Raw genomic sequence first — 15,416 nt, forward strand, 5'->3', positions numbered from 1 at the left:
ATATTCACCTTTATCTACCACAACTCTCCCTCATTGACTCTGTGTGCCAGAGTTAAATACCTACATACACATAGGCCCAACTTTCCCACTACTACTTTGCTCACACTACTGCCTCTACCTGGAATGCCTCCCCCACCTATCAGCATGGCCAAATGGTGACCTATTCTTTAAGGCTTGTGGCTTTTTCGCCAAAGACCTCCTCACTTCTCCCAGTTTCCTAGCTGCTACCAATTTCTCCACAAGATCCCACTGAAAGCTGCATGTTATTTTCTGAACTCCCCAAAACTTTTTTTAAAAAAAAATATTTTATTTATTTATTTGAGGGGGAGGGGCAGAGAGAGACAGGGAGAGAGAATCTCAAGCAGATTTTGCACTGAGTGCAGAGCCCAACATGGGGCTTGATCTCACAACCCTGATATTGTGACTTGAGTCTAAGCCAAGAGTTGGACACTTAACTGACTAAGCCACCGAGGCGCCCCAGAACTCCCCCCGAATTTAATTGTACCTTTACAATTTGAATTGTACTTCAGTGATATCTACTACTGTCTATCTACTGGTATTTATGTGTAGTGTACTATCTTCCCAACCAGTTGATAAGCTCCTGGGGGGGTGGGGTCTTGGGGGACAGTCAAAAAACAATCATAATTCAATTCATCTTGTATTTTTCACCAAATCTACTGCCATGTTTTGTTTATAGTTCTCAATAAATACCTCATGAATAAATGAATGTATGAGTGAGCAAATGACTAGTGAATGAATAAATGAACACATAAACAGTAACACAAGGAGAGAGGAAAGTCAAGGATATGAGAAAGATGATTATCTTAAGGCTTCTTTAGATTTATTTGGGTTAAGAAATATCTTCTAACAGATGTACAGACCTTCATTCCAGCCAATGAGAGCATGTTGTTCAGTTTATACATCCCGGACTGCACCGGTGTTGTATACAATAGGGCATCGTTAAACTGAAAGTAGAAATATTTCATAGGATAAACTAAAGCAACACATATCAACCTACAAATATCAACCAACAAGTATCAACCTACATTGATAAGACATTGAAATAGAGGATAAATGCTACTTTTTCATTAAAAGTTCTCTGAACAAAAACACTTTTGTCCACTTATATAAACTATGACCATCCAGAGTGCCTTATTAGAATTACTTTAAAAAGGCAATTTCTAGAAAATGTGTTTTCTTTCTAAGTTCTGTAATAGATATGTTTTCTGAATTCTAAATCCCACTGAAGCATTACAACCTGACTAAATAATTGATTGAATCATTTTTTCTAAGTTAGAAATGACATAAACTGAATTCAAAAAGGAAATAATTTTCTGGTGATGCATCATAAAAGACTTTGCTTCCTATAACTGAAATGCAAGTAACCAAGTCAGCCAGTCAAAGATCCCACTAAAACTCTCTGAATGTGTTAAGCTTATCTGTCATATACAAATGTCTCTGTCCATTAGGCAATTATCCCCTCCTCCGGCTCATAAGAAACACACATGGCCACTTACCAGGAAAAACACTCGGGGCTGCATGACTTTCCGTGACAGCTTCATCAGAGTTCCTTCTTTAAGAAAAACCTGATTCATCCAAACAAATACCCATTTAGTCCCACCATAACACAACTATAATGCATATAATTTGTTTTTTAGCTTTCTTTCCCCAGAATTTTTTTGGAGACGGGGCTGGGTGGACATAATTTCCATGTGACTTTTTAGTCATGGTTTCTTTTTAAACACTTTAAGGAGTTGGACAAGCTGGCAGAGTTTCATAAATCCAATATTGGTCCCAGGGGTACTATGTGGTCTGAAATGTAATTGACTGAGCATGTACTTAATCATGGGGCATAGCCAACATCCTGACAATTATATTTTGTAATTTTCCTGAATTCATTCTCTAGGCCACTTTTGTGCTCTATGAAGAGCATCAAAATACCAACTTTTTCCCTCTCCTCATCATCCCCTCTTACTTTAAAGATTTTAAATGAAATTCTCTTTAAAGCTGTGTGAGGTCAGTTAGTATTACACAATAAAATGATTCTATTTAATCAGATACTCTGTGGGGTCCCCTGCCATTCTCCTAATTGAATTGGACTTCTTGTCACAGTGACTTAAATTACAAAAGTTTTGAGTGGATAGAATGAACTGAGTTGATCCAGACTGAGTCAGTGAAGAGTAAAAACAACAAATAACTTGTTTTCAGAACTGAAATGCAAAATAGCTATAAAAGTTGTCTAAATGCATTGTATTGAATTTGCCAAAGGCAGCCTAAAACACTTACCCGTCCAGGCTGCACTATTTCATGGTGTCCATTTAAGCTGTACTGAATCTGCATAAGCTTCTGAAAGTTGTCCTACAGAAAGAGAATATATAGCATATGAAGGCCTAGGCCCCCAGGTTCAAAAGTATGCCAGCCACTGAAATCGAGATACTTACTCCTTGCTTCATAGTGTCATTGGCATGGTTGGCTACCTCTATAACAACAGCAAGGGCATCTAAAATATGCAGGAACAGAAGGGACATCAGTTATTCCAGTGAACTGCAACATTAAACAATTCCTGATGGCAAGATGGCAAATTTGTAGCAGCAACCTCTGGAGGGGCCCAAAGTTAACTGAGGCAGAAATATGGATGATGAGGTCTGATGGGGGCAACAGCAAGGAAAAACAGTACTCATGTAAAAAAATAGCCCAAGAAAGACTCTAAAGAAGACATTATAGGCAATAGGTATCAACTGTATGAATGTTAGGGTTGCTTTGTGCTGAGCTTTGATTATACTGAAGTTTACAAGGACAAGGAGAGGATTTCACCTGGAAGTTAAGAACCATTCCACTATGAACTGCCTTGAGAGAGAAGTACCCTAGGATAGGAAACCAGAACTATGAGAAGTGGCAATCTAGAGGGTCAGGACTCAGCTGCCTCTTGTTAGTCTGATCCCAAGAGGGAGGAAGTGCCACAAAGAAGCAAACTAGGCCTTAGAAAATGACATGCATTACTTTGTGAGCTGAGTAATTTAGCTTCGTTTGTGTTTATTCTTTTTATTAACCCCTTGCCTTTAGCAAAGTGTTTCTGAATCCTCCAGTCTTATCATCTTGACTTCATAATTAGATACAAAGGGAAAAGTCTGTACTTTGTCTCCTTTTGGGTTCTTAAGATAGTAATGCTTCTCTAGAGACATGGGTAAAGACAATTTTTGGTTGTCGAAGTGACAGGGAAGGTTCACTGGCCTTTAGCAGGTAGGAACCAGGAATGCTAAACATCATTGCAATTGCAATGAATTAGAAGTTCATACAAAGAAGGTTATCCTCTAGGACAGTAGCATTCCCATTGAGAAAAAATAATATAGTGTTAGAGGGAAGTATATCCCCTGAGGCTGGTGTGGCAGTGGCAGTAATCAGCAAGGAAAGGACTATTAAAAGAAAAATCAATTTCTGGAAAGAGGTTGAGGTTTTTTTTGTTGTTGTTGTTGTTTTTTTGTCTACATACTATAACCCACCAAGAGTTTCTCTTTCTGATATTAACCTGAGAGGTTTCTACATTCTTTAAACAAGTATTATTATCAACATTATCAAGGAAAAGCAGTACTTCCTTATAGATACTCCATGCATGGATCAGAATGTACTGCACCTGACACTTGGCACACCAGATATTCAAAAGATGATCCTGGACACATTCCCTTCTTTCTGGCCCATGTGAATTCCCAGTGGGTGGAGAGAAAAGCTTTAGGATTTAATGAGTGAATGGATAAAATGATAAAGCTGCTGTTATTTGGTGACCAGGTCTCCACACTACCTTCTTCCATCCATCCTGCAATTCTACTTTCCCCATGTCATCCCCGTAAGGATCCCTGGGGACTTTGTTCTTCTCACTCTTCTGCCTAACTTCTAGAGGTGTGTTTGTCTCATTTTCTCCCCTCCCTGGGCACTCTTGTCTACAACTGCTCATGACTTTACTGCCACACTTCTGGCCATACTGTACACTTCACTGTTCACCACTTATTCAAACCTATCTCTTTGCTGAAGTGTATAATTTCCTTTAAACAAGCTCCTTCATCTCTGGTCCTTTTTTTGTTCTATCTGTAAAATGGGGCTAATAACTCACTTTCCTTAAAGGCAGAAACTCTGGGATAGATGCTGTCTTGAGGCCCTATTCACTAAGATCTGCTAAAATGAAGCAGACACTGATCTGGAACGCCCATTCTTCATCTTGTCTACCCTTCATTTCGCATTTCCGGTCCCACTTCTTCCTAAGCAAAGCCCCGCCTCTTCAATCTTCACACTACCCCCCCTTCAAAATGATTCTGCACTGCTCAGTACATCTTGACTTTAAAGCTATGTGTTTTGTTCTTTATCTGATGGGTATTACAACTAGATTACATGTTCACCTAAGAAGCACACTACATCCTCTACTCTAAACTCTGCCTTTAAAAAAAGAAAAAAAACCCCACTTTTATTCTATTTAAGATTGTATTTATTTATTTGATAGTGCAAGTACACACACACACACACACACACACACACACACACACACACACGGGGGAGGTGCAGGGGCAGAGGGTGAGGGAGAAACTCCAGCAGACTCCCTGCTGAATGGGGAGCCCCGTGCTCCATCTCACCACCCAGATGTCATGATCTGAGCCAAAATCAAGAGTTGGAGGCTCAACCGACTAAGCCACCCAAGCACTCTAAAAAAAGCACTTTTAAAAGCAAAACACTCTTCAGGTGCTTTTTTAGAGTGCCTGGGTGGCTCAGTTGGTTAAGCTTCTAACTCTTGGTTTTGTCTTAGGTCATGATCCTGGGGTCGTGGGATCAAGCCCTGAGTTGGGCTCCATGCTCAGCATAGAGTCTGCTTGACCCCTCTCCCTCTGATCCTCCCCCCACTCTATGCTCTCTCTCTCTAAAATAATAATAATAATAATAATAATAATAATAATAATAATGATAAAAAAACATGAAACACTTGTAAATAGATGTTACAGAAGTAGAAGTAAAATGATTAAGAGATTGAATAAGAATCTCTACAAAATGAGTTAAAAACCTGTTTAGTTTGTACTCTAAAAGTGTAAAGGATGCGCAAGAATTGTGATGAAAACTCACGAAATTAATGAGGTGGACATGTACTTCAGATTAGAGCCAGGGATATACCTATAGCATTTGAAATAAGTGTTTTGGGGATAAATGGAAACACTACTATCCTGAAGAGAATTAATCCCTGTGTGTATATGTGTGTGAGAGAAAGACAGACACACACAGTGGATTAACCTGTGAATATCAGTGAGTCCCTTGCATTGTAATGGAAGTTTTCCTTTAAGTGCTACTAGGAGTGAGGGTTAAAAGGATAATAAAGCAACTGTCTAGCATCAAAGAGTCCCAGAATATGCTATTTTAGACAGTATCCCTCATCTATATAGTTCAATCACTTCATGAACTCATGATTTTAAAGCTGGAAATGATCTTGCAGATCAACTGCTTCAATCCCTGCTTTTCAAAGCAACAGACATCTAGAGAAGGTGAATTTACCACTGGCACAGAGTGACTGAGCATAGAAGGAACCTTCCTCACACCAGATAATGCTGGGTCCCATGACCGGCTACAACATAAGAACTTCTGCAACATATATAATACCATAAAAATTATTTACCTTGAGTGTCTCTGTAATCTCCAGAGTCCTCTAGAAGATTTTTCAAATAATCTAGAAAAGGAAAAGGATTATAATATTTAGTAAAATAAAACACTAAGGAAAAATCACTTCATCTTTCTTATTCAATACTGGTTGGTTAATATATATGTGCTAGTTCAACGTGTGTTAACTTTTTAAAAATGTGAGAGAATAAAGCCCTGAGATGCATCTGAAATCAGGATCCAGGTTCAGAGCTAGAAAGAGCATCAGGGGTCAGTCACACTGGTCATTTTCAAGAGGAATCAGGTTACTGAGCACAGGGTCTCACCGAAGCCACAATCTCTTTGTGGCATAGCCAGGACTAGAATCCAGGTCTCCTGATGCCCAGTTCAGCACTTTTAGTCTAATACACATGAATTGCCTTAATTTCAAATCAGATGTATGTCCAGTACAAAATTCTAAGTATTGATAGACTGAATGCCTAAGGAATTTGTCACTCTAAGAGTTTAACAATGCAGAGGACAGCAGAGGAATATAAAAAATATGTCTAGAGCAGCGGTTCTCAAATGGGGCAAATTTGCCCACCAGGAGACATCTGGAAACATCTGGAGACATTTCTGATTGTCATAACTGGAGAAAAGGGGGTGCTACTGGCATCTAGTGGCTACAGGCCAGGGATGCTGCTAAATATCCTACAAATGCACAGGACAACCCCACAACAAAGAATTCTCTGACCCAAAAGAATTATCTGCAATTGAGAAACTCTGTTCTAGATGAAGATGATCTTCAAATAAGCTATGTGGTATATAGTAGTTTTTATTATACAGAAAAAATTTAAGGCAATAGGTTACTTTTTTAATTTTTTTATTTTTTTAAAGATTTTATTTATTTATTCATGAGAGACAGAGAGAGAGAGAGAGAGGCAGAGACACAGGCAGAGGAAGAAGCAGGCTCCATGCAGGGAGCCTGACATGGGACTTGATCCCGGGACTCCAGGATCACACCCTGGGCCGAAGGCAGGCACTAAACCACTGAGCCACCCAGGCTGCCCCAATAGGTTATATTTTATAACTCTTTAACACTAAGGAATGCCATGGGATCTCAAGGTACTTCATTCTCTGTTGAGAAATGTTGGATGGTTTCCCATTACCTCTCAAAACAAATTCTGAAAAAAAAAAAAAAAAATCCTAAAAAACAAAAAACACACATACACACCCCAAAACAAATTCTGTTCCCTGGAATTTAAATTCCCCCTACTACAGGATCACTATTGACTTCTGTTTTTTTTTTCTCTTGCTACTACTTACACAGGCCCTTTGAAATAAAAATTTAAAAAAAAAAATTTATTTTATTTTATTTTTTTAATTTTTTATTTATTTATGATAGTCACAGAGAGAGAGAGAGAGGCAGAGACACAGGCAGAGGGAGAAGCAGGCTCCATGCACCGGGAGCCCGACGTGGGATTCGATCCCGGGTCTCCAGGATCGCGCCCTGGGCCAAAGGCAGGCGCCAAACCGCTGCGCCACCCAGGGATCCCTAAAAAAAAAAAAAAAAATTTAAAAAGGGATCCCTGGTGGCGCAGCGGTTTAGCGCCTGCCTTTGGCCTAGGGCGCGATCCTGGAGACCCGGGATCGAATCCCACGTCAGGCTCCCGGTGCATGGAGCCTGCTTCTCCCTCTGCCTGTGTCTCTGCCTCTCTCTCTCTCTCTCTCTCTCTCTCTCTCTCTCTCTCTCTGTGTGTGACTTTCATAAATAAATAAAAATTAAAAAAAAACAAACCACAGGCCCTTTGTTCTTACCAAAGTCTGATTCTGTGTAATGTGTTAAACAATTCCCATGTGGTCCCTGGCTCTATACTTTTTGTCCCTAATGTTCCCTTCTACTGAATCCTTTTCTTTGTCTCTGCATATAAAAATTCTACTCCTATTTTTCAAGGTTCATCTCAAATTCCTATTCTCTTGCCAAACTTTCCATTTGAAAGAAATATTCTCTCCCTTTGAATAATACATTACACAGTAGTTACTTTATGCCTTCTATCATTTTCTTATTAGACTCAAAGCTCCTTGCGGGCAGGACCCATGTTGCATTCATCTTTCTATTCCTTGAAGCACTTAGCCAGGGCCTTTGCATACAGGGGACAAGAAATGCTTCATATATAAAAATATAAATAATTTTTTTGACAGAATTATGTTTAGGTAAAGGGCAATAAAGGCTGAAACCAATCCTAAGCCAGTGGGAGTTGAGAAAGTAAAAAGAGGAAAGGCATAGGAAGAGACTGAATGCACTTCTATCAGAATCAATCACCACTCAGCAATAGTTATGGAACAGTATAGTTTCATCCCATGGATTTATGAAGTCATGCTCAAAGACACAAAGGGAAACTTGGATGTTAGTGTGAGCTTTTTTTTTTTTTTTTAGTGTGAGCTTTTTAAACTCAATAGATGACATACACACAACACACCCAACTGCTGAAACTCTGTATACCTTTGAGACAGTGACCCAAGAACCTATGAGTCTAGACAGGCTCATTGTAAATATCCTGCACTGGCAACAAGCTCTGGTGAGATGCCGCGTGTGACAACAGTAAGCTTCTGCACACACCACAGCATAGGTCTGATCTTACCAGAGACCATCACTTAGCTATTCAGCTCTTCAAGTAATCTGAACACAAGTTGGAGAGTTTGCTACCAGTCAAATAGATAAGAAAACCACAAAAATTAACAAAATACATATATTATACATTAGACTTAGCCTCACCTGGAGATGAAAAATTAACTTAATCTTACTCTGACCCCACCCAGAATGCATTCGATTTATAAGCCATGTTCGGTAAGTCCAAATATTTAACTTTTCTATAAGAGTGAGGAGAGGAGAGGAGAAAAACCCACTCTCCTTCTTACATCTTTTCCATATCCAGGCTGTCTCATGAATCGAAAGTGATGTTCCTTAAAGGTTCTAGTGAGGTGAAGAGTGTGGAAAGGAAAGTAGATTTACCTAAGTATCAGATTCATGGAAGTTCCTACTTTGTCTTCAACTTTTGTTCTTTAATAGAGAAGTATACACAAGCAAATGGACACATTTCTCTAAACCAAGAGAGCTCACTGGAAGATGTCTTTATTAGGAAATACTGACCTCAGGATCACGGGGCTGAACCTGATAAGCTTCTGAGTTTCATTTTTTCCCCCCTGAGCTCAGCCTGCCATCCTGAACTTTCATAAAAAGAGTAGAAATACACAAATGGGGACGCCTGAGTGGCTCAGCAGTTGAACCCCTGCCTTTGGCTTAGGGCGTGACCCCAGATTCTTGGGTTCGAGTCCCACATCGGGCTCCTTGCATGGAGCCTGCTTCTCCCTCTGCCTGTGTCCTTGCCTCTCTGTGTGTCTCTCATGAATAAATAAATAAAAATTAAAAAAAAAAAGAAATACACAAATGGGCTAAGTGGAAAACCCACCACTAAGATGTTGCAAAATCATGCTTCTAACCACAGAAGTTATGGCCTTAAGTTTACTTTCCTTGTCAATTTAAATTTCAACTTTCAAAATCCAATTTTCTAAAATTGAATTTTCGAAATTCAACTTTCCAGTGAATACATCCTATCCATACATCTATATTTTCAGGGGACCTTGTTGCAGTACATCATTTTGAGAACTTTTACCGTTTCAAAGACAAGACCATGAGCCCTCAGTTAAGAATCACTCAGTGCTTTAACGGCAGAATGAGAAGAATGTGACCGATCAGCCTCTGAGTCAGATGGGAGGAGCACTGAAACCACTAGCTGCCCCAGTGACTGTTATAACCCAGGTGAAACCCAGGAACAGAAACCAGACAGACACGCTTGTGTGAGTCATAGGGAATTCTTACTTGTACCATTTAGAACGGAGTATCCTGCCTGAGTTTCATTAGAAACAATGACAACAGAGTAGTTATTTCAATGTGCCATATTAGACTGATAGTATTCCATGACTTTCCTGCTTTTGCCAAACCAAGCTAGGCATTTTTAAAAACTTTGCTAATAAAAATGCTTCAAATGCCGCGTAGGTTACTTATACCAAAGAAAAAAAGTTGATTGCAGTGTGCGTGGGCACCATAAAATGTACTTTCTGGCCACCAGGTGGCATCGTTGATTAATAAAAGTTAATTATCCCTATTAGCACCATTAGAAGCACAAAATTAAGCAAACACTCCATGTACCTCAAGAGATAATACAAGTTAATTTTGTTCTCATATACGAGGCCCAGAGTGAAAGAATAAGGACACAACAAATACCATATCTTGTGAGAGGTCTAAGCCATATTTTATATATATAGATATAGATATAAATATATAGATATATGTATCTATATATAGGCTGCTAGTAACCTTAACACCCTGATTACCTAATCAAAAAATAATCAACTTAAAGCAGAGGTCTAAGCCATATTTTATATATAGATAGATAGATATAGATATAGATATATAGATATATAGATATAGGCTGCTAGTAACCTTAACACCCTGATTACCTAATCAAAAAATAATCAACTTAAAGCAGAAAACTGTTCAGAAGTACACTTAACCTTCCTAAAACTGAGTCATCTGTGGAATTCTTGGACATTTTAATTCAATGACACCCCGCTGGATTCCTAGACTGTGTGCTGAGAAAACTGTTCGTGGCATAGCACAGAGGAAATGAAAGTACTGGACAGTAACGTTCCAAAGTCAAGTGTTTTGAATTGGAGGACATGTTTTGCTTTGTATCACCCACATTTCTTCTTTCCTCCTTACATATCTAATGAAATCAGCTACACATCCTGAATTATGGGATCTGAAAATAAGCTGCTTTGCCAAAGCAACTAAGAACTAGTCTGACTTCTGAAACAAAGTGCTGATTATGTTAAATACCACAAAAAAGAGTCAAATGTTAAGTTGAAAGACATACTGCTGCCATCTTCAAGGCAGCTTGGTGAAGTGGTCAAGAGCCCTCAGTGGTAGTGAGAAGACAGATTTTCAATTGTCCAGCTACCTCTAGCTGAGGCATGTGACTTAGCCATGATCTGTAGCATTTATGCATCAGTATCCTCATACATAAAATAAGTTGGGCAGACCAAATTGAAAACCTGTAATGATTATCATTCTAATGTATTATGAAGCATATTTTTTAAAAAAAATTCTAAAATGCATTATAGGAAATTTGGTAAATTAAATAATGGAGAAAACTCCAAAACTGAAACTATGCCATCTCTCTAAGATAACTGTTATTTAAAAGTATTTCCTTCTGTTTTTATAAAATGCTTGGTTTTACTTAATTTAAATTTTAATAATATACAGGATTGTATAACCCAGTTACATTTAACATATTTAGATATTTTTTTCCGTAAGAGTAGTAGAATAATATCCCATGACAGGAATATATTATTCAGTACTTAGGTACTCTATTAGACTTTTAGGTCATTTTAAAGTTACCTTGTTTTGGCTGCTATAAATAGGATGGCCACATACCCTAATTTGCCCATAATGATTCTGCTGTATACCGAATGGGCACATATAGATATGCCCATGCATAACTACAAACAGTACCCTTAGACAAAGGGTACTGTTTCTCTTATGAAAGTTAATGAGCTTGAATAATAACTGTGTAATCGTTTTAATTATAAGTAACAATCAGTATCCCTTGATATATATGTCTTTTTCCATAGTTCAAACTATTTTCTGATCAGTGAGAATGAAGGGTTTTTTTAAGTACTGATAAATATATCATGAGAAACCTTCCCTAAAGGGATGTACTAATTTAAAATGACATGAGAATATCAATTTCACTAAAATGATTCAATTATGTGTATTGTAGGTTTTTATTGCTGATGTGGTAGGAGGAACTGAAAACTTGTTTTAATTGATATTTATGATTCAGAAGATATTAGATATGCCACTGTGTATTTATTATGCATTTTCTGAGTGAACTCTTTGTTCCTAAGTTTAGTCCATATATCTATGGGAGTCTTATTCTTAGCAAGAAAGCAATTTTTTTCATGTTTGCTACTAATATATTTTTCTGATTTATATCTTTTAATTTTGACTGTATTTTAAGCCTTTATGTTTATATTATTTAGAATACTAGAAAGGCATCAGTATTTTCCTTTAGAACTTCTTTATTAAAAAAAAAAAGTTCTTAATAAAGAACTTCTTTATTTTTCTGGGCTTAGAAAACCATGTCTCCTCCTTTCTCTATCCTTAAGAGTTTTAATAAATAACACATTTCATTTTTTCCTGTTTTTACTATAGTTTACTGCTTTACATTTAGTTTTTAGTTTAATTAAGGCTTTTTTTTTAAGAGCAGTTTTAAATTTACAGTAAAACTGTGGGGAAGGAACAGTGATTTTCCATATACTTCCTGCTCCCAAATATGCATAGTCTCTCCTATTATCAACATCCTCCATCAGAGGATTTACTACAACTGATAAACCTGTACTGACACATCATTATCCCCCAGTGTCCATGGTCCACTCTTGGTGTTGGACATTCTGTAGGTTTGGACAAATATAAAATGACACACATCCATCATGATAGTATCGTACAGAGTATTTTCCCTGCCCTAAAAAGCTTCTGTGTTCTGCCTGTTTATGTTTAATTTTGATTTTTAGTGTATTCACTGACATATGAATCTTAGTTTTTCAAATTTTAATAGGTTATTCAATTAACAATCCTTTTTTTCTACTGTCTTACACTTCCTACTATCATACGTTAGATTCTTATAAACAGGGTGTTTTTAAGTTACTTCCCTATTATAATAACAGAATGATAATTATTATTTTTCAATCAGTAAGTCTATTCTTGCAATGGCATTATGTATTTTTAATTGCTGATGTTTTAGAATGAGTACTGTTTCCCTCCTAGAATATTCTTTAATTATGTACTCTATTTCTTCCTATATACAAAATTATTTTGATGTGTACTGATAAAATCCCAAAATTTCAAGTTAACCTTAATGAGAAGATGGAGCATTGGCAATTTGTCAGAAACTTCATTAATGATTGTACGGCGTCAAGTACCATTTTAGCATAAGTGCTAAACTGAAGGCTTCATGAGGAGAAGGAGCCTAAATTAAATCCTTATATCCCAGCATCTAGAATAAGGACCAGTACATATTCAACAAATGTTTCCTGAATTTATGATGGACTAAAATGATAGTCCATTTAGGGTTACTACTTCTTGCTTCTAATCTCAACTAAGCCGTTGAGAATTGATACTTTAAGGATCAGATTAATTAAAAAATTCTCAGGCCTCTGCTCTCATTCTCCTGCCTCTCAAATATTAATTCAATTCTGGTCTCTGCAGCCCTGGACTGCCTCTTGTACACATGTGTTTGTCTAAGTTAGAAAATGTGACCTTTCTGGGCTCTCAGGCTCACAGATTCATGGCTAGGAAAGTAAGCAATGCCTTTCTGTGAACTAGAAAAGGCTACCTTTCCCGGGCTGATGCAGCTCCTCACCAGGACACATGATGGTGAGCAAACTACAAGCTGAAGCTGGACGTCAGTTGAAGCCCTTACATAGCACATAACCATAGGAGGTGGACTACCCTAGACTTTGGTAAGTCTGGTCCTGAGGGGGTATGTCCAAAGGACTCATGAACCAAACCCAACTCTGGGCTCATCCTAACACAAAACTGTGTAGCAGAATCTCCTCTTGATCCCTTTTTTAGTGGGACAGACTAGCTAGGCACATCCAGGATGCCCTCAGAGGAGTCAAAACCATAGGAAGTCTCCCAACAAAGTAAATATCCATTGTTTGAGACTGCTTTCTGTTGTGGATACATTTTCTGGCCGTTAAGACTGCCAGTTTATCAAGTGAGCATCTCAAAAGTATTGAAACGGTGTTGGCACACTCAAGCCCCACTTAAAGCAGTTCTTATCCATATTTGGTTCTTACCACTCGGATTATGAACAAAGAGCAAATTTAGGTTTAGGGAAGTAAGTATATTTTATTTTACTCCCCAAATAATGGCCAAGAGTGAAATAAAGCAAACATAAGCACCAAAGTGAATTCAAAGTTTGACTGAATCTCAGTTTTCTTCAAGTGGAACAGTTCCTGTCAGCCCATAACTCTGACAAACATATAAGAGGAAAATTCTTTAGCAACACAGCTTGCTTTAGCAAGGCAAGTCCCAGCAATAGAGGCATTTGGCTATCTACAGGGAATCTGAGTTAAATATACACTAAGAATTGGAAAAAGAATGGCTTTGTAGTAATGTCTATGGGTACGATTCTGGGGATCTGTAGCCTTGGATGGGTAAAACACACAAAGAAACAAATAATATTTTCACTACCCTTTAAGTGAAATACAGAATTTCCTTCCATTATGAATGTAGGCAACAAACCACAGTATCATCAATGATACCAGTGACTTTATCACCAGAGAAGTCATACATTTTTTTATATCACATTACAGCTGTTGTAGATATCTCAAAATATTGTTTATTGTCACCACTACATCAAAATCACAGTAATTCTTAGATCTGCCACCAGATCTTCTTATTTAATGCATTACTAAAGCAGCACATGTATTAACATGTAACACTTTAAAACTATTTTAATAACTGCATTTCAGGTCAATTGGTTTCCTCTTAGTCTTATGTATTTTACTCTGTAACTTTAAAAAAATTATTCTAAGAGATCCATAGGCTTTATCAGATTGCCATAGGGATCCAGGCACAAAAAAGGTTAAGAACTTTTGTTCTATAGAGAAACTGAGATTACATTTTAAAGCTATAATTTAATAGAACAGGCAGATATGCCTATATCTTAAAGTCTCTCCATAGTACTAAATGTTTATTTCCACAATACTATTTCATGGGTATAATTTATTAAGCATCATCTCTCAAAATACCTTGCCCACAACTATAAATAAAAATAAAATGCAACAGGGACGCCTGGGTGGCTCAGTGGTTTGAGTATCTGCCTTCAGCTCAGGGCGTGATCCGTGATCCTGGGAGTCCCAGGATCAAGTTCCACATCGGGCTCCCCTAAGGGAGCCTGCTTCTCCCTCTGCCTATGTGTCTGCCTCTCTGTGTGTCTCTCATGAATAAATAAATAAATAAAATCTTTTAAAAAAATTAATTGCAACAGAGTGAGAGCTGAGCAAATAACAGGAATTCTGAATATCATCACCCTCCCGTGTCACATGGATAGAACTGCCTTACATCAGGGTCTTTGGATTCTTTAGGAATGAAATTCCTTGGCCGGTGCCCGGGAGAGCCCCACCTTTCATCAAATTCTGTCCTAGACAAAGTGTTAGAATGACTTCTGATATAGACAATTAGTCCTGGGTTATAAAACAAATAGTTGTTAAGCAGAGTTTTGTTTTTCAGTAAGGATTTTTTTTAAAGTCATGCATTAATATGATCCTGACCTTTTCTTGAATCTGCTTATTAGTCTGTTCATAACTCAAATTAATAGCTTCAGAACACTGTAACAGATGTTTTTAATATCCCATTTTCTACCGACATGGGAAATCCTGGATTTCTAAAACCTAGAGGGAGTTAATGCCATCCCAGACTAAAGGCAAAGATTACCGGAAAAGTAATATAATATGTCGTTAGTCACTTATAACATAAATATTTTGAACAAGATCAAAGAAAACTACCTGATCCAAATTTAATCAAAGTTCAAAGGACTGTTTTTCCCCTAAATATAGAAATGGAAAAGATATTTCAGAGGAATTTTTAAATTATGCTTTTCATTTTATTTTCTCGACATGATCCTCACTGATTCAACTTTTTTCAACACCAGTGTAGTAACTTTTCACAAATAAAGGGTTTT

General features: G+C 37.5%; 1 protein-coding gene across 2 annotated transcripts in view; it reads right to left on the bottom strand.

Annotated features, from left to right (window-relative positions):
• The window catches only part of FGD6 (FYVE, RhoGEF and PH domain containing 6), a 113,204-nt gene that overhangs the window by 23,181 nt on the left and 74,607 nt on the right, over window positions 1-15,416 (bottom strand). For both annotated transcript variants that reach the window (XM_026013002.2, XM_026013001.2), the window contains exons 9-13: window positions 5,645-5,695; window positions 2,442-2,500; window positions 2,287-2,358; window positions 1,518-1,586; window positions 882-965 (exon numbers count right to left, since the gene is read on the bottom strand). In XM_026013002.2, coding sequence (XP_025868787.1) covers window positions 882-965; window positions 1,518-1,586; window positions 2,287-2,358; window positions 2,442-2,500; window positions 5,645-5,695 — 335 coding nt within the window. The remainder of the gene's footprint in view (window positions 1-881; window positions 966-1,517; window positions 1,587-2,286; window positions 2,359-2,441; window positions 2,501-5,644; window positions 5,696-15,416) is intronic.

The sequence above is a fragment of the Vulpes vulpes genome, chromosome 10 (genome assembly GCF_048418805.1).
Source record: "Vulpes vulpes isolate BD-2025 chromosome 10, VulVul3, whole genome shotgun sequence".
Classification (NCBI taxonomy): Eukaryota; Metazoa; Chordata; class Mammalia; order Carnivora; family Canidae; genus Vulpes; species Vulpes vulpes.